The sequence below is a fragment of the Pistacia vera genome, unplaced genomic scaffold (genome assembly GCF_008641045.1).
Source record: "Pistacia vera cultivar Batoury unplaced genomic scaffold, PisVer_v2 Contig570, whole genome shotgun sequence".
In the NCBI taxonomy this organism is placed as follows: domain Eukaryota; kingdom Viridiplantae; phylum Streptophyta; class Magnoliopsida; order Sapindales; family Anacardiaceae; genus Pistacia; species Pistacia vera.
In genome coordinates, this window is record NW_022196413.1 from 310607 (window position 1) to 329768 (window position 19162).

The 19162-nt window shown below is 33.3% G+C and overlaps 2 protein-coding genes across 4 annotated transcripts; one reads left to right on the top strand and one right to left on the bottom strand.

Annotated features, from left to right (window-relative positions):
• Positions 1-6804: 6804 nt before the first annotated feature.
• LOC116108895 (receptor homology region, transmembrane domain- and RING domain-containing protein 2) lies at positions 6805-11515 on the top strand. 3 transcript variants are annotated; one of them, XR_004124703.1, is made up of 5 exons: positions 6805-7129; positions 7539-7766; positions 8850-9281; positions 10603-11243; positions 11361-11515. XR_004124703.1 is itself a non-coding variant. In XM_031395136.1 (4 exons), exons 1-4 carry the CDS (start codon positions 6982-6984, stop codon positions 11175-11177), a joined length of 1383 nt encoding a protein of 460 aa, XP_031250996.1. In that variant the 5' UTR covers positions 6805-6981; the 3' UTR covers positions 11178-11515. The 3 variants fall into 3 exon arrangements, 2 of the variants coding, with proteins under 2 accessions (XP_031250996.1, XP_031250997.1); XM_031395136.1 differs by having other exon boundaries at positions 10603-11515; XM_031395137.1 differs by having other exon boundaries at positions 8880-9281; positions 10603-11515.
• Positions 11516-12335: 820 nt separating this feature from the next.
• On the bottom strand, positions 12336-17197 carry LOC116108897 (protein disulfide-isomerase 5-2). Its single transcript, XM_031395138.1, has 5 exons — positions 16932-17197; positions 16235-16338; positions 15758-16128; positions 13205-13512; positions 12336-12925 (listed from the first exon to the last, which is right to left on the bottom strand). Exons 1-5 carry the CDS (start codon positions 17139-17141, stop codon positions 12629-12631), a joined length of 1290 nt encoding a protein of 429 aa, XP_031250998.1. The 5' UTR covers positions 17142-17197; the 3' UTR covers positions 12336-12628.
• Between the last annotated feature and the right edge of the window lie 1965 nt (positions 17198-19162).

Consider the following 19162-nt stretch of genomic DNA (forward strand, 5'->3'; position numbering starts at 1 on the left):
CATGCAGCACACTCACATCTCACTCACGCAGCCATAGTTACAGCTTACACTGGCTGATGAATGGCAGCTCCTAAACCCAGGCCGCCGCCAACAACAAAACAGCAGCAGTTGCATCTCTCCTCTCACTGTCATTCTGCTCCGACGTAACTCTCAGCTCAGTCTCAACTCTCTTTCTCTCACTCACGTTGACGAACGACAACTCCCAAACACGGGCCGCCGTTGACGAAACAACATCAGCTGAAACTCTCCTCTCACTGTCATTTTGCTCTGACGCGACTCTCAACTTAGTCTCAACTCTCTCGCACTCACTCACGCCGACGAATGGCAACTCCCAAACCCAGATCGTCGCCGACAAAACAACAGCTATTGCAGCTCTCCTCTCACTCTCATTCTGCTCCGACGCGACTCTCAGCTCAGTCTGAACTCTCTCACCCTGTCATGCCGACGAACTACAGCTCCCAAACCCAGGCAGACGATGAAACAGCTTTTGCTCTCCTCTCACTCTCATTCTCTCTCACTCTGACGTCGCCTAACTCTCAACAGCAACAGTCACTCTCAGAGGTAAACACTTTAGGCAAACAAGACAATACATTTAACTATCATTATTTGGACTGTGAGCATTGAGTTTTGATGCATTATTTGCATTGTAAGCATTGAGTTTTTTGTATTATTTCGAATTTCTATTAATGTCAGACATCATTATTTGCATTGTGAGCATTGAGTTATTGTAGTACAGTTTTTAAATTATATAAGTTAAAGGTAACATTTTAACTTATATTTCACATGTTTTAATATTTTAGTTTGTTAATATATTACGATAGTTAACTTATATTTTGTTAATTGTAAAAGGTGAAATTGAGGATGCTCAGCTTGTTTGCCATTAAGCCAAGCGCCAGCAGAGAAGGATATTACAGAATCAAGGATGGCTTCTAACACCGTCAATATGTGATAAACTTTGTTTGTTTAGTGTTTGGTTGAACAATTCTATATGTTTAATTGTTTAGTGTTTAGTGTTTACTATGTATGTATGTTGAATGTTGAACAATTTTATATGTTTAGTGTTAACTAATTAATAATTAGTAATTATTATGTATGTTTAGTGTTTAGTGTTTACTAATTCTATATGTGTAGTGTTTACTAATTAGTAATTACTATGTATATTTAGTGTTTAGTGTTTACTAATTCTATATGGTGAAGTTTGATATAAATATGAAAAATATTGATAATGAATTAATGATATTTGATGTTTGATGAAATCTAATCAAATTTAATTTAATCATCCATTTATTTAATCAAATTAACCAAGTTATGAAAGCTTAATAAATGAACTTTATACCAAGTTTTTAAATCAATACAATTTACATCCTCAAGTATGTAATTTGAATAACAAAAAACAGTGAAAGAATAACAAAAACCTACAAAAAAATTACAGAAAATGCCATTATATGCGGGTGACCCACGGGTCAACCCATACTCGCACAGACGGGTACGGGTCATGCATATATCGATCCATAGAAAATTTCGACCCGTGGACCCGTGTCCGTTTTACCCGTGACCTCTGCCTACCCAGCCCGTACCTACCTGACCCGCCTATTTGTCAGGTCCAAATTTATGGCAATTTAAGCGTATTTGTAGTCATGAATTTTATTAACTTTTATTTGAAGATTTAACTATATTTCAATTAGTGTAAATTTGTGAAGTAAATTAAATATAGCCCTGTTCATTGACAAAATCTCTAGATTTTGCTAACATTTGAACAACAAAAATTGATTCCATAATATTATTGATCATTAACATAATAATTTCCTTATCAGGTTGATTAATAGTTTGTTTTTGAAGAGAAATATTTGATCAATCCTAAGCTTTTGGTCTATTATAAAGATCTTATGCTTTTAAATGATATAAAATACCCCCTCAAATTAATAGTTGTTAATAAAATCTGAACTCTCGAATAATATTTTTTATGCAAAGACGAAAATGCCATTAAGGTGACATTAACCAAATATATAAAATATACCTATTCTGCCCTTACATATAGTTTAGCATTTGTTAAAATTAGAGGCCCTATTCCAGTGGTGGAGCCAGGAATTCAAGTGAAGAGAGACGAATTTAAAAAAAAATGATATAATTTATAATTTTTAACATAATGATAAATATTAAAACTTTAATAATTATTGATAATTTTTTTATTCAATATGATTAGATTATAATTGCTTTCAACACGTTTTAGTATTTTGAAAACCGTTATTGTTAATATTTTTAAATGAATCAAATAAAAGAAATGATAAAAAAATAAAAAATAAAAAATAAAAAATAAAATAAAATAAAAAAATAAAAAAAAACCCATAAAAAATCATATTTTCCTAAAGGTAAACTATTTTTGATACCACAAGATGTTTATGTGTATATAAAAGTCTTAGGGGGTTTATAGCAATATTCTCTAAAATAAATTTAAGAAAAAAATTATATTTTGTACAAATATAATTACGATGGATATAATTAACTAAGGAAGACAAGTTGTGATTAGGGTTTAAAGGTTTACACTATAATAAAAATATTGACTTTGAATAATTGCAAAATAAAAAAGTTATTTAAGTGTAAACTACCTAATTAGGTAGAAAACTCACTTGCCACTTTATTATGAAAATGTGTTTGTTTAAAGAATTGTATGTTTTCAATTCATTGATTTTACGTTGAGAGTTACATACTATATATAAGGGAGATACAATATACGAAATCTCCTAATTATGTCAATTACAATATACAGAAAAAATAAGAAAATAAAAAAAAATAAATAAAAAAAAAGATAAAAAAAAAAAAACCCCCTTGGGGATAATTTAATAACAGAAATATCCCTATGATCATAGTAGTAAGCAGTAAGAGAAATTTTCCTATATTAATTTTTTGATGTTAAAATAAATGATAGAGGAGAATTAGGTAAATATTCATCAAACTATCATATTATAAATTATAACATCTTACTAACAGTATGGAGATTTTATGTTATTTATGAAATTTTAGTGAAAGTTTTGTTATTTGATTAAATCTGTTGGGGTCAAGGAACCCCTTATAAAGGAAAATAAAAATAAAAGATTTATAAAAAGCGGCATAGATATTAAAACATAGGTAAAAATCCTTACGAAATATCTTTTGAATGAATTTGATATTATTATCGAATCAATTTTTCCTTTTAGGTCAAGGTCAAATGGATTATGATAAAAAAATCATTTGGATTAGTAGAATTAAGCTCAAGGGCGTAAATGCAGTGTTCTAATAACCAGACCGGATCCATCGATTGGACCGGTCCACTCGATGACAGGTGCCCTCTCCGGTCTAGTTTACCATTTTTAACTGTTCACCAAATCCCTAATATGATCATCGACGAATGAGGAGCTACCAAGTGCTAAGATTAGAGGGTTTCTGTAAAGTGAAGGCCGATGGTTGAAGGGGTGGGATCGAATTGAATTTTGGACGCTGGAATCAATCCGAATTTTGCCGAAAAAATCAACCCAATACGTGAGTCACGATTGACGAACGGGGGGCTACCAAGTGTCAGGGTTAGATGGGTCTTGTAGAGTGGAAGCCAGTGGTTCAAGTTGTGGTGTCAAATTTAATTTTGAACATCGGAATCAGTCGAAAGCTGGCTAGAAAAATCAACCCAATTGCAACGTTGTTTGTGAGTCAAGGTCGGCAAACGGGGGGCTACCAAGTTTCGGATTTAAAGGGTTTTGTAGAGTGGAGGATGGTGGCTCAGGTGGAGGTGTCAGATTGAATTTGGCCGCCAGAATCAACCAGAATTTGGTCGGAAAAATCAATTTAGGTTCAAATCATAGGCATGTATTTGGTAGATTTTAAACCTATAGGGACTACTCCATATTTTTTTGAGGGTGTTTTTGCAAGATTTTAAACTTTCTAGACTGCTGATATGCTTCCAGTTTAACCAGTCGGATCGGGCAAACTGAGACCCAACCCCTTGGCCAGGTAACACCTCGGGTCGAGTTTCAGAACATTGGGTAAATTTAATCATCTCATTGGTTTTGTGTAAAATAATGGTCAAAGTGTATTATAATAAGAGTTAACGACTTTTTCCCACCCAAATAATGGTTTAATAACATTTTATCACTCACAAACTTTTAAAATATTGTTATATTATCCAAATTTATATTCTAGCAACGAACAGAATACAAACTCGATCTAGACTATTAGGGTTTTTGAAAATGAGAGGCTGATAAGTCTTTTAGTGGTGAAATGTTAAATTTGAGTAGATAAGATTGATTGCTGATGATTGCTTATGATTGACGAGTTTGACAATAATATAGTTTAAAGAGTTTTAGTGAATAATAATTAAGGAAGAGAATAATTATGGTATAGAGTTATAACCAAAAAAATCATAAGCAAAAATGAAATAGAATGCCAAAATCGAAAAGGATATATAAATTTAAGTAATAGCACGGTATTTTAAAAGTTTTCATCAAATCATTGTCTTGTGAGAAAAAGTCGTTCACGCTTATCATAAAGATGAAACATGGGGTATCCGTATCCGGAAACAACCCAAGTGGGTTAGTTGTCTTGTCCATAAAATTAATATTATAAAAACAACTCATTAATTAGTGTTATCATGAATTATCCACTGACTTTCTCACTCATCATCTTTTAATTTAGACTAAACAGTACTTTTTGTCCCTTTCTCCATGAGGATAATCGACCCAACTATTATATTTATATTCTATAATTCAATTATTACAAATCTCATCTTGCCAAAATTCAATAAACCCCTTCAACTTTTACTTACCCCTTTCTTCAATGAAATGTTCAATGTTAAACCTAAGAATAAATTATATTACATAATTCGTTTTACAGATTCACGACTTTATCGTTCAATAATTTTGGTGCTAATTTCATGATTAATGAATAATACTATATATAGTAAGTTTTACATCTTTACTGATGTGGTGCCTTTAGATGTACGAATAGATTATGTGATGTGTAATATGTACACTCTAAAACTAATGTTATATTATTTATGAGGACGTTTGGATCATATAATGTTGGATTATAAGAGTATATTATATTAATAGAAATAAAGATTACCTTGAAGATTATTGGAAATATTTAGAAAATGTGTCTGGTTAGTTCGAATAAATTAATAAATAATATGTTTGGTTGGGAGGATAAATAGATTGATATGTTATATGGATTACTAAATTATTCACATTTTTAAATATTAATATAATATTATTTTATATTATTTTTTGAATCATTTCTTTTAACTTGCTACATTTGAAATTTTGATAAAACACCCAAACCATATAAAACTTTAATTTATAGTGAAATCACCCCCACCCACCCTAAGCCACTGCCAGCAGTCAGCCACCACCAGCAGTCAGCCACCACCATTGACTGCCGTCGAAAGTCAACGGAATTGTGCACGAATGGCCATATATGGTCGGTTGTGCACTGGCAAAGCCGAAAATGGCCGGTCGTGCGCCGGCAAAGCTAAGAATGGCCATGGATCACAAATCTATGGTCGAAAAACGGCCAGATCTATGGCCATTTCACAGCTAAAGATGTGGCCTTGAAAAGGCCAGATCTTTGGCCATGCCATTTCATGGCCAAAGATCTGGCCTTTTTACGACCATATCTGTTGTCGTTTCACGACCACATCTTTGGTCATGAAGCGACCATAGAAACGTCAGATCTAACCATTTTCGACCATGAATATGTGATCCATGGTAGGAAAATACCTTACTGGGGCACGACCGGCCATATCCCGTCGATCGTGCACCATTACGACGACTGATGCCAACGGTCGGCGATGGTCTTGAGTGGCTTGGGATATTTTGTTAACTTTAAATTTTTTTATGGTTGGGGTGTTTTAGTAATTTCTCAAATGTAAAGGGGCTGAGTAATTGTTATTTGATAGACATTTGAGAGTAATTGTGTTCGAAATGGTTTTTAATTAAGAGTAAAATGAGAAGAAAAATCATATTATCCTAGTAATGTTTTAATAACACCCCCTAGCAAGATAATAAGATTACCTTTCACGTTACTAACAGTAACCATTATTTGCAATTAAAGATTATCGTAATATTTTATTATTGGTAAACCAAATACAAGAATCATGCAGAATAAACGAATATTACTCCCAATCCAAACGGCCTCTATGATGCGAAAATTATTGTTTTAAAGATGCATATAAATATAGTTAATGTAATTATGCAATTCACTATCTAGAAAATAATGATATGATATTATTTTAAAGATATATCATGCGCTCCAATAATATACATATGGTGTTCAAATCTTCATTCTCTTTTTAGGATTTATAGAATCGAGAATTCAATATCTGCTTTTTTTATTGTGAATATTTATATAGGTAAAGGAAAGCAACAAAATCAAATAAGAATTGAAAAAATTAAAAATTTATATTTTGTATTAGGACTCATTTTAATGTCATCTTTATTACTATAAAAATTTAAATTTTATTATATAAATGTTGTTATCTTATTCCAATATGTAAACAACTCAATTCTTGCACTTTAAGTATTTTCTTATATTAAAATATAAAAAAAGGCTAAATTCATATAATAACATCATGGTTTCATCTAAATTTTCTAGATTTACAAAATATATAGAATTAGAAATGTTTGTTAAAAAAGAAATATAACAAAAATTTTAGATAAAAATCTTTATATATACATATTCTAAAACTAATGGATGTTTCTGTAACTAGAAAAACTTATAGGATCTGAATAAGCTTTCTAAAATATAACAACAATTATCCTATAAAATATCGATTTTCCATTTGAGCATTAAAATCCAGAGAGAGAATCGAATATACTCTCTCTGTGTGTCTCTTTGTTTCTGTGAAATGGAGGCCGATGTTTCAATTTGAGTTGAAACCCAGTTGAATTGTGTGTCAATTTGTGTCGAAATTTCAAAAAAAAAAAAAAAATCAAATAGAAATAGAAATTAGGGTTTATGAGATTTCAATTAATGGAGAAAATGAAGAATCTTGCTGTGGTAAATTTACTTTGCTTACTGAGTGTTTGTTGGGTGACGTCAGCCAGTGTGGTCTTGATTGGGAACAACGTTACTCTTTCTTTCGATGATATCGAAGCTAATTTCGGTTAGTTTTCTTTCTATTTATTTATTTTAATTTCTGTTTGGTTGCTCTGAAATCTTGGAAAATTTAGGAATTTTAGTGGTTTTTTTAATATAAATATATTTTTTGAATTATGTGGAGCTAAGGCGAGTTTAAGTTGCTTTCAGCTGAGCTTTCAAATTGAGAAAACAGTACTAATTGAATGAATAATTACTTTAATTTGGAGTAAATGAGATTAAAAGGTAACAAGCTGTGGTTTCTGTTTCTTCATAGTATGATTTTCTGGGAAAAGAAGTTAAATATAAATTTAAGTATGAATATTTATGTGTATATGTTTGTTTATTCTGGATGATACTTGATTGGTTGTGAATCCAAGTTTATGACTGATGTCGGGTTTTTTTTTTTTTTTTGGGGTTAAATTTGATTGTTTCAGCACGGGCGATTAAAGGGTCTGGTAAATGTGGGATATTGTACCGAGCGGAGCCTCTTGATGCATGTTCAGACTTGAATAATAAAGTGGAAAAAGTTTCAAATAGGAGTGCCTCATTTGTATTGATTGTTAGAGGGGGATGCAGCTTCGAAGATAAAGTCAGAAAAGCTCAAAAGGCAGGGTTCCAAGCTGCTATTGTCTATGACAATGATGATGGTGTCTTGGTTGCAAGTAATGATCTTTTTCTCTATTTTTGTTGTTGTTATCTTAAAGCATGATTATTGCTCAATGAGATGCAAAATAACAAGATTTAATGAGGGATCGTATAATATTTTAGGTTGGTTAGTTATATCCAAGGTAGCCTGTCACTCCATTTGGAATGATGCAAGTGAGATTTGTATAAATTTCTAAACCATAAACTTTAGTTTATTGGCCACTTGCCAATCTTTGGAAGTCTAGGACTCTGTATAAATTGGGGGGGTCAGCATAGAGCACTGGGCCTGATGATTGTAGGTTTAGAAGAAGTACTAAATCTGTTTGTGCAGGTTTTAATGAGAGTAACAAGAACTCTGTATAAATTGGGGGGGTCAGCATAGAGCACTGGGCCTGATGATTGTAGGTTTAGAAGAAGTACTAAATCTGTTTGTGCAGGTTTTAATGAGAGTAACAAGAACTAGAACGAGAAGGAATGGGTTAAAAAAGCTACATAAATCTTAATGCACTCACCAAAAGTTCAAGAGGGAAGGGAAAATGTGAAGAAAACTTAAAGCAACACAAGCTTCTTATTAAAGAAATAGGATTAATATTTCTTTATTAAAAACGGTTGATGATAATATATTAAAAGACTTCGGATTTACAAAAGGCTGAACAAGTTGTCTGCATATGGACCAAGATTAATTTTACTATTTCTAGTATGACAGGGATTCATAAAACCCAGAAGAATAGAACTTTGTTTCATAAAACTTAGGACAATTTTCGTTGGACTTAACTACAGACATTTATTAATTGGGTCACCAAAATTGATATTACTTATAAAAGGGATATCAAAAGTTTCTTCTTTTGAAATTGTGACAGGTTAGGTTGTAATAGCTAATTATTTTTTACGTGAGTTGATAGCCAACTTGCACAAGTTTGTGACATTGTGACTAAAGAAAATGTGATTAAAAAGGTCTGAATGTGAGGTAAAAGAAATTTGCTCATATTTATTCTGTAAATTTTTTGAGTAATTTGATGAGTTATGTTTTTTTTTTTTTTTTTTTTTTTTAAATTTATTTAAACTTGAAATGGAAATTATAATGTGTCTCATCCTGGCAGCCTCTAATTCATACTCGTGGAATTATGCAGTGGCGGGAAACTCTGCTGGCATAAAAATACATGCCGTGTTTGTGTCCAAAGCTTCAGGTGAAATACTTAAACAGTATGCTGGTTTAACTGACGTGGAGCTCTGGATAATACCAAGTTTTGAAAACTCAGCATGGTCAATCATGGCAATCTCTTTTATTTCCCTTCTTGCCATGTCTGCAGTTCTGGCTACTTGCTTCTTTGTACGCAGGCATCGTATAAGACGGGAACCTCGATCTTCTCGTGTGCGGGAATTTCATGGAATGAGTAGACGCTTAGTGAAAGCAATGCCAAGCCTGATATTTACTGCTGTTTTAGAGGATAATTGTACCTCGAGAACGTGTGCCATATGCCTTGAGGACTACAGTGTTGGGGAGAAACTCAGGATCCTGCCGTGTCATCACAGTAAGCCTTCTTAACCTGTTAAAAATGATATAGCGTGTTAATTTTTAGTTCTGCATAAACCATATTTGTACTAGTATGGTTTCATTGTCTTTTACCGGGTTTACATTTTGGATGATGCTTTGTGCAACAAAATTGTAGTGTTGATATTCCAATCCAGCTTCTGTTGTGCTAATTTGTTAATCATTGCTTTGCTTCCTTAAGTTTTTCTGTGTGTTATGATTTAAGAATTTAGTTAACGATTTGAGTGGTAAATTACACTAGTTACTTCTGCTTAGCAACATAGATGCTATTATATTATGGTATTGGCTGTGGGCACCTTAACATGTATTCATGTTGCATCCATTTTTGGTCCCAACACTTGCATGGCGGCTCATTTTTTTCCCCCTTTTGGACTCATTTTAGTTATTTTTTGAGCTTCATGAGGTGGCATTTTTTCTCATGAAGTTGTGAAGTTAATATAAGCAGCACAGTTGAAATCAAAGATCTTACATGGACTGCAGTCTAATCTTGTTGGTATCAACTGTCTTACTTTTGAACTTAAAAATTCCCTGAGCATGTAATTTATAACATTCTCAATAACCTAAAATCCTAATTAGAATATAATTTAGGAAAATAGTGATATGCTATATGTTTCCTTGTGCCAAATATCTGAAATTAAATGCTTTAGATAGATGAGACCATTTGCGTTGTTGATTTGTAAATACACTTTCTTGTGGTTTGACATTAAACTGTGGAGGATCCATTTCATGGTGTTTTTATCAGCCAAGATGCTTGCAAGTCCATATGCTATTATAAAATATCTCATATGGCTATATGTATAGCTAAATTTTGAATAGGGATGGCAAGTCTAGGAACATTTATCCTGATTGAGACCTAGACTCGGGCCGATGGAAAATAAAAAAAGAACTAAAGCCTGTCCTGAGCCTATTACGAGTCTATCTTTTTCGCCCATGCCTGATTTTATCCCAATAGCAATGACTCTTTTGTACCGAGTAAGTCACTAGTCTATGTAATCAAAAACAGTATTTCACAAGTAAATTGGAGGCAGGTAAATTATGCAGATGAATAAATAGTATATGATGGCTTTAATGGATGATGATGATGATGAATAAATATTTTAATGAATTGAATCTTTAGTTTCAATAACATTGGTCTGCATATGATACAGTTTATCCAATATCATCTCTTAATAATTGTTTGCGGGCAAGGCATATGCTGTTTCCATTTTACATGTAATCTATGTATTTGTTGAATCTTATTTCATCAACCTCTGCGTTTTCTAAGTGTAAGTCTAAATATATTGCCTCTGGTATTTCAACAGAATTTCATGCTTTCTGTGTGGATTCTTGGCTCACATCATGGAGAACCTTTTGCCCGGTTTGCAAGCGTGATGCTAGAACTAGCACTGGTGAACCGCCAGCATCAGAATGTACACCATTGCTTTCATCAAACCCTGCCTCTGTGGCCTCCTCATCTGTACTGTCATCTTTCAGATCTTCAATAGGATCAACTTCTGCTATGCAAATAGGCCCATCAGTGTCACGATCACCTTCTATCTCTCATGTTCACCCTCTTGCTTCCACTCCTTATATTCCACAATCTGTTGGGTCCTATCGTCAATCTCCTTGCATGAGTGTTAGTCGGAGTTCTGTAGATCTCAGAAATGCATCTTCCCAAAGATCTCATGCTTCATATTTAGTTTCACCCCACTCCTTGGGTTACCCTTCCATATCACCTCTTAACTCGAGATACATGTCCCCATATCTTCCAAGCCCAAGCAATGCATCTCTGAGTTTTGTTGGTTCTTCCAGTCATCAGCAGCATCCACTGCATTGCAGTGAGTCTGCTGCAAGTTTCTCTCCTTATGCCTCGGCTTATTCTCTTCCAGAAGCTTAATTTGGAGTTCTGAGAATTTTGTACAGAGCTAGAGTGGAGATGCCAGTATTTCGAAAAAGCTAAGAGGTAAGAGAACCTACAATGGCACATTCTTTTGACCTCGAAGTTATCTTACAGCGACATGTCATGTCATACTTGGGTTCTTTCTGATTTAATGAGCTGTTTTTTTTTTGGTCAGGTTAGGATTGTGATATAAGCCGCCGGATTTGTACATTGTAGCATAAGAATGCGTGATTTGTTTGTAACTTCAAATTTATAGGTGTGATTCGGAAAACCGATGTTCGACAAATTTGTACAGAGAAGTTGAGTGTATTGTGATGTTTTGGGTTTTGTCGACACTGATGTTGTGTTAATTTTTTGAATAAAACTATGTGTACTAACCAATTTGTACTAATCCAAGTACTAACATTGAAAATTTGAAATTCCCAAAAAAAGAAAATTCAAATTTTCAATATTAGTATTTGGATTAGTACAAATTGGTTAGTGCACATAGCATTACTATTTTGTTTATTTGTTCTCATCTTTTCTATTTGAAGAATCTGTATAACATAAAATTTTGAAGCAGATTTATTAAATAAATTCTTAATCATTGATCTATTTTAGAATGTGAAGTCAATGATTTCTAAACTATTAGATTTCATGAATCAATGGTCAAAATTTTATGTTGAAAGTTTATGCCAAAAATTTGTTTCAATATCTTGAGACTAAAAAAAGGTTGCGTTTCAAAACTTTAGAAGAGGAGGATTGGGCATTACTATTGTGGTAATTATTATGATGAGAAATATGATGCACTTTAACATTCTTGTTTCTTTTCAAGAGGACAAAATTTCCCCAAGTTGATAATTTCACGACAAATGAAACTTGACTGGGAGAAATTTCCCTTGAGATGGTATCTTTAATTGTAACACAGGACCCGAAAATATTTCTGCAATTGTAGTCTCCATAAAGCCAAAATACACATTTTTGTCTTCCAAAAATTTTTCAACACGAAGGATATATTGGCCTTGTTAGCACATGTGACCGTTGCATGCTCAACCTGATTATGCAAATGTCCGTCCTACTGAAGACTTTATCTATAATAAAATGTGATAGAGGATGATTGTAAGCAAATCACTGCAAGTACTTCTGCAAACATTAACATGATTCATCTTCCAAGCATTCAGAAACCAAGAAAATTTAGGAGATAAAATGAGTTCAGAAACCCTGAATCAACAGACTTCTTATGTTGTTATCAAAAGACAGATGAAAATGAAGCTTTATACACCACTACTTAAACTGACTAGTTAATTTTCTACATAAATTAACATGGGTGCAAAAGGGTTCTTGAAAGAAATGCATGATAACGAAAAAGCAAGGAAAGGAATATATGCTCAACTCTTAACATTTTCATCCATAAAATAATTTTGTATCAAAATGACTCTTGTTTGAAATAAGGCAAGCAGAAGCCTACCCTAATCTTCCTTGTCTTCAGGTCCATACTCATCCCTTGGGGCATCGACCTCGTCGGTCTGGGGTCTAACACCAATAGGAGGTACGTCTTCTTGGCCAAGGCTTCTGATAAGCATCAGCATTGCCACAAGAAATACAATGATGTACACAGTTTTAAGGCCAATAAGTGAATTGATGAAGCCAATCAGTGATGGACCAGCAATCTTTTTCTGTTCGGTCCGTCCTTCTCTATAGCCTTCAAGGAAATGTGAAATTTGAGATCCCTGGTCTCCATCATCAATAATTTCGGAATCGATAACCTTCCATAAAACAAATGTAATATATAAGTATGTATTCTGGTTTATGCGTCTTAGAAAATAATGTCAATACATCAGGAAAATAAAAAATAAAAAAATAAAAGTTATTCAGCCAGGAGGGTTCTCTCTCAATTATGCACTATGACTTAATTTTCTTTTAATTGATAATTCGGTACTCCAAAAAGTTTCATGTTTCTTTTATTTATTTTACAGGAATGGAAAAGTTATCATTCAGAAACTTGCAGCAAGAAACTTAGCAAAATTTCAAAATTAAATACTTACAGTTAAGTACTCCTCGTCGCCATCCCAAACAATCATTTTTGGCAATTTTGACTTCTTATTGACGCCAAATGTATCAGCAAAGTCTCCCCACTGTTTAATTCCAACATATGCAAAAACTAAGTCACGATTTGCAGAAGCAGCAGCCTTCAACAGCTTGATCAATTTCTCTGACTTCTCATCAGCCTCATCCTCCACCAATGTCAGAACAATTTTCCTTTTATCATCTTTCAGCAACTTCAGTGTGTCGTGGTTTATAGGCACAGATAGAGGAAGAAAATTTTGTTTTATAAATTCCTCCAAAAATTCATCTGCATATTTAGAAGAGGACGGTTAGAACTACTTTTGCTTTGCACAAACAATAGAATTTACAAATGAAAAAGAAAAAAAAATCCAAATCACTCAATAATTTATAACTCAAATAGAAGCAGAAAATCCATAGGGACCGCAAGGTTTGCGGAGTTATTAGAATATAAAGAAGAAACCTAAACAAACTGAGATTGTTAAGTATCTCATTCTCAAATTAATTATATTATTTTAGTTCAGTTGTCATAGTTGCTGTAAACAAGAACATCCAAGTTCAGTAATAGGAACCCCAAATTAGCTCAATTAATCACCTTAAAGCTAGATCTTTATTTTCTTTGAAATTTATGTAATGTTTGACTATAATGCACCTTGGGCTTCGATTAAACACTAGTACAATCTCAAGCCAAGAAACTATTTCTGTGGACATGGCTTAGGAAAAGCATATTGGGGTTTTTTGGGGGTGGCTGTTAAATTCTTTTTAAAAGATGCATAAATTGTTTGGCAAAAACAGGGAGGGAAGGAAAGAATGGTTACTTCAAATTTAGACACGATGAAAGACCTGTCAACACAAAAGCAGATCCATGTAAGACCCTTTCAATTAAAAGTAAATTCTTGAAGACCAACAGAAATCTACTGACTGCTAATTGACCATCAAACTTCTGTCGTCGTTGACCATCAAACTTTTGTCATCATTCCTGAGCTAAGCTTGGACCAACCATGCTTCTTTCATGATCCTATCGACAATAAAAGGGTACAAAATACTAGAAGCAATCTGGAAATACTGTCTCATCCTTTGGCATACTGAGCTTTTAGCTTCAATCTCCACAAATGCCTTCTTTAAACACAATTTATTCAAACTATATTCTGTTTGCTCCTTTGTTCGAGAACTCGTTATTCAACCTAACCTCTCCCTCTAAATTATCCACATTAGCAATCATGTTTCCAGTGTCACTTTTCCTTTTTCACATCCCAATTCTCACCATTGCATCCCTTATATAGTTTATGCTCAGGTTTATCAAATCTAACTTTTCATGAACCTAAAGCCCTCGCATTCCTTCAAAAAGAGCTGACTTCCACAACTTCACAAACCATTTCCTCTACTGATGGGACTCCAAACATGTATTTTCTAAACTAATAGAGATGGAGACCTATTTTATAAAATTAAAGTCCAGTAATATTGGATCATGAAAGAAGCCACTCTGCTGGCAACCGGCTGTTCAATGCAAGGATCCATATACTCTTACTAGCTGAAAGTTACTGCCTCATCCCTAAATTAAACTAGAAACATCAGGAGTGAAAGAGAGAGATTTGGGGGAGAAAACGATAATATGATTATTCCAATAATCAATCAAGTCTACTACAAAATTAAGAATACAGGCTTTACTTAGACAGTGGAAAGACCTAAAAAAATAGGGCAAAAAAATCTACGACATAAAACCTACTAACACAAATAAATAAATAAACTCAATTTACAGAAATAAGTCTAATTAAAAAAAAAAAAAAAATTAAAAAGATAAATTCTGAAAATTATTAGATCCTCGATTATCTATCAAAGATATAAGGTAAGAACACACCAGTATCTTTATACCAATCATCAAAACTCCATACTAAATGAAAACTAACTTTCTCTTTTGAGGTTTCAAATAATGGGCTTTAATTAGTCTTTTCAACAATACAAGTGCTCAAACATTCAATTGCAACTTCTTGAAAAACAAGTGAACATATGTAACCTAAAATTGCTATTCCTGACTGGATAAATGCAGGGACAGTAATAACCCTTGCAAATATACAAATGAAAATTGACAAAATAAATGAATCTTGAAGACAGACTACTATAATGTTGCCCCTTCGTGTTTGACTCAAAAATGACTTTCTTGTGTGCAAAAGGCTTTCGTCCGCATAAAATAGAACATTTTAAGAAAATTCGGAAGCACACATCAAACAAGATGAAATCACGATCATGCATAAACACCTCAGCAAAGACATATCATTCAGTAACTTTTTTCCCATCAATTTGTTCTTCCACTAAAACAACTGGAGCCCACGTAGAAATGAAGCTCTAAAAAGACCAAGAAATTTAGATGTTATGATAAACCATTTAAAGCAAAGACAAAAATCTAGTAGGAAAAAGTGTCAACAGGCAACTAGCTTTCAATTTTTTGGAAAGCAAGATTTGATTATCATGAATTATATAAAACTTTAACACAATTTACCAACTGAACTAAATAGATTATTTGAATACAAACTAACCTTCAAAGGGGCCATAAAAGATATTGCGTTCGTTGTAAGTTGGCTGAATAGCAACCAGCGCTGGAGCTTTGTCAAAATCATACAACACCATCATATCCTCAGAGAAATCCTTTGTCACAGCAAACCATGCCTTCTTCTTATACTTTAGGGCTAAGTCAGATATGATTGACTCACCCAAGCCAAATCCAATATATATAGGAAAGAAAGTACCAGCATTATCAAAAAAATCTTTGATCTCAGCATCCGAATTAAGAATGGTAACATTAGGAGCAACAAACTTTTTGAGATAACGGATAAGCAAATCTGGCTGTCTTGGCCCATAATATTCCGTGGGAATGCCATGCATAAATATCTTGAGCGACGGAAATGCACTGAATCCATTAAATTAAATTAAAAAACAATGTCAACTGAAATTTTAACAAAAATATTAATTGAATTTAAAATGTAGCAATAAAAGAAAAAATAAAACATACATACTCAATCTCATATTTACGAGCAAGGCCAGTATACTTATCCGCATTTACTTTAGCAATAACAATGGGGTCCTTCAATCCAGCAAGAACAGGGGCAGCTGCATCTAACTACAAGCCAACATCAAACAATTCAACACCAATATTGAACAAATTAATATAACTATTTTACCCGACTTGCACAATCAATAAGTTTAAATAACAAGTAATATCATAATAAATGGTAGAATATTCAAGAAATGAAATAGCTAAGCAGGCCATTTAGTTAGTCATCCGTAAATAATTCTCGAAAACATACAATTCAAAATTTAAGTTGTAACTCAATATTTTAAACATAATAATTCTAAAAGTTTTCATTTTTTGATTTTACACTAGCTTTTAGTATAGTATCCGAAATCTGTTTCCGAAAACATTCCAACCCATCTCAATCAATCCCATTTTTCATAACATTTCTTGTATATCTTAGTTCCAGAAACGAATAACCATGTTTAAATTCTACATCAAACGCAGCTTAATTCACCCTATGCAAAAACTAATAGTTCAAACAATAGTAATACTACACTTATAACTCAAAGAACACACTTTTACATATTCAATACCTCGCAATATCACACTTATAACACAAAATATCACACTTCAGGTAACTTTAATAACATTAAAAGGGCAATTTAGTACAGAATTGAAAAGACAAGAGATGGAGGGACCTGAGGAGCGAGGCGCTTGCAGTGGCCGCACCAGGGAGCGTAAAAATCGACCAAGATCAAGTCAAAGGCTGAGATTGCTGATTCAAAGTTTGATTCGTCAAGCTCTATTACTTTGCCATCTACTTTGAACTGGGTTTCTTTTCCAGAAGAAAATGAAACTGACCCACATAATAATAAGATCCAAACTGTACTTCTAACTATCTCTCGCATATTCGATAACTTCTGTTTGCTCTCAAAATTTTCAGATGGGTTTAGTGTCTTGCTGAAAAAACTAGCCACTTTTTGATGTAGCTTTTGATTTTTCATAATGTTTGGGGTGTAAATATCACAGCGGTCCTCTGAATTTTGATTTTCAATTAGAACCCTTATCTTAATCTAAGTAGCTAGCATAAGAAATGGATTGACAGTTTAGCCCCCTAGTTGTGATAATCTACTTTGGGAAGATGAAATTATAATTTTAATTGTTGTCAATATGAAATGAAGAAGGGTTTTATAATCTTGTCATGAATAATCCTATCAAGCATATATGAAGTGATATAAACTCTTCAAGAAGGTAATACGTCCAATCAGGTTATGCATGAAAATTGCCTAACAAGTATATATGCAATATTGTTCACTCCACCCTACAAAATCTTATCTTAGATCATAAAACTTTTTTATAAGTCCAACAAACATTAGGGATATATTGAGCATGATATATTTGGTCTCTCATTTGCATTGGAATAGCGGCAGAAGTATTTTATATTCAGTACACACCATAATAAACTCCATAAATAAAGTTTAATATACTCAGTCAAGCAACAATGGCAAAATGGTAAAAGGTCTACTGTGATTTCCACAACTTTCCCACTAAAAATGACGGATAATGAAGTTCAGGTTTTAATCCATTTGATTTAAGTAATGAAATTGTGAGTGGATCATATTCTAAAAACTATCAACTACGGCAGGCAAAAATGTAAACAAATAACGTTTTCAATAGTTCTCTAATAATGAAAATTAATAAATGAAAGCAAATTAGGAGTATGGTATTAACTAATTGAATCTTCTGGTTGTCGTTTGAGATAGACGACTGTCAATGATAAAACTTGAATCTTCATTGGTAGGTGGTTCAATTTAAAAAATCTCCTAGAAGGACGGAGGCTGATACACAGTTAGACCATCAGGGCTCTGCAAAACATCGATTTGAGTACTTTGTTATATATATTAAAATACAATATATGTACTGGGTTCTAAACTAAAGTTTGTCAATAGTCAACCTGGGAAATTGCTCAACGACTCTTTAAGTTTTGCATTTGCAGCATTATGAGTCTCCAACTTTAGTCATGGAAAGGACTTCCACAAGCATAGCTTGTTTTCGTTCCTCTGCAACTCAAGCCACGTCCACTCAGTATCTCCTTGTGATGCCTGTTCCACTCCAGTCCATATATCTGCACATGTAAAACATAAAACATCAATTGCTATGAATAAGGCGAAAACCATACAATACACAAATATAGATGCTGATACGCAACAAAAATGTTATCAAAGAGGAAATTATGTCTCTTTTGTTGCAGTTTCTATAGGAAACTCATAACAAGAGTAAAACCATTTCACTGGCCTGTGCTCTAGTATCACTACTGATGCATGCCCCTTAGTAAATTTCATATCTTAAGACATTCATCTTCTGTGCCTCCTCTAGAGGCAAGTGCATTAGATTAATAAGGGACCAAGCAAGGGCCTTGACTGCATCACAATGAAATAAATCCATACAATAATTCGCTTTAACTCATCGGAAGGCTCTGTATACAAGTTTTATTATTACCTACTCTTGCCAGTTGATTGCCTTCAGTAGACCGTTTCAGTCCGCATACTTCGTCTTGTGCTTTTATGCACTCTTACTGCGAATAAGAGCATGTAAGAATATAGAAGTCAGAATATGAATGACTGGCAATTAGAGTATGAATCTGACCATTCAGTTGGCTCCATGATAAGTTGTTACTTTTCTGTGAAGACCATCCAGATTCCTAACCTGCATTCACAAATATAATTATGTTTAAAATTAACTTTTACAAGTCCTGGAGTAATTGATCATGATCATGAAAGCTGCTTAAAGATTTTGAAGCCTGAACATACTAAGCTGAAGTTTGGAGTCCATATATCCAACAGCGAGAATTGTACAGTGTGAGAGCAGGCCAAACTTCTTGACGATCATTGTCCCCAAGGATTCCATCAACATTTGTACCTCTCCATCT

What these genes read in the sequence shown, in the direction of transcription:
- LOC116108895 (XM_031395136.1), top strand. Translation starts at nt 6,982, where the DNA reads ATGAGATTTCAATTAATGGAGAAAATGAAGAATCTTGCTGTGGTAAAT. An exon ending in TGATGGTGTCTTGGTTGCAA is followed by an intron (nt 7,767 to 8,849) that starts GTAATGATCTTT and finishes TCATCCTGGCAG; the next exon opens with CCTCTAATTCATACTCGTGG. An exon ending in GATCCTGCCGTGTCATCACA is followed by an intron (nt 9,282 to 10,602) that starts GTAAGCCTTCTT and finishes GTATTTCAACAG; the next exon opens with AATTTCATGCTTTCTGTGTG.
- LOC116108897 (XM_031395138.1), bottom strand. Translation starts at nt 17,141, where the DNA reads ATGCGAGAGATAGTTAGAAGTACAGTTTGGATCTTATTATTATGTGGG. An exon ending in CTTTTATGGCCCCTTTGAAG is followed by an intron (nt 13,513 to 15,757) that starts GTTAGTTTGTAT and finishes CTAAATATGCAG; the next exon opens with ATGAATTTTTGGAGGAATTT. An exon ending in GCGACGAGGAGTACTTAACT is followed by an intron (nt 12,926 to 13,204) that starts GTAAGTATTTAA and finishes GTTTTATGGAAG; the next exon opens with GTTATCGATTCCGAAATTAT.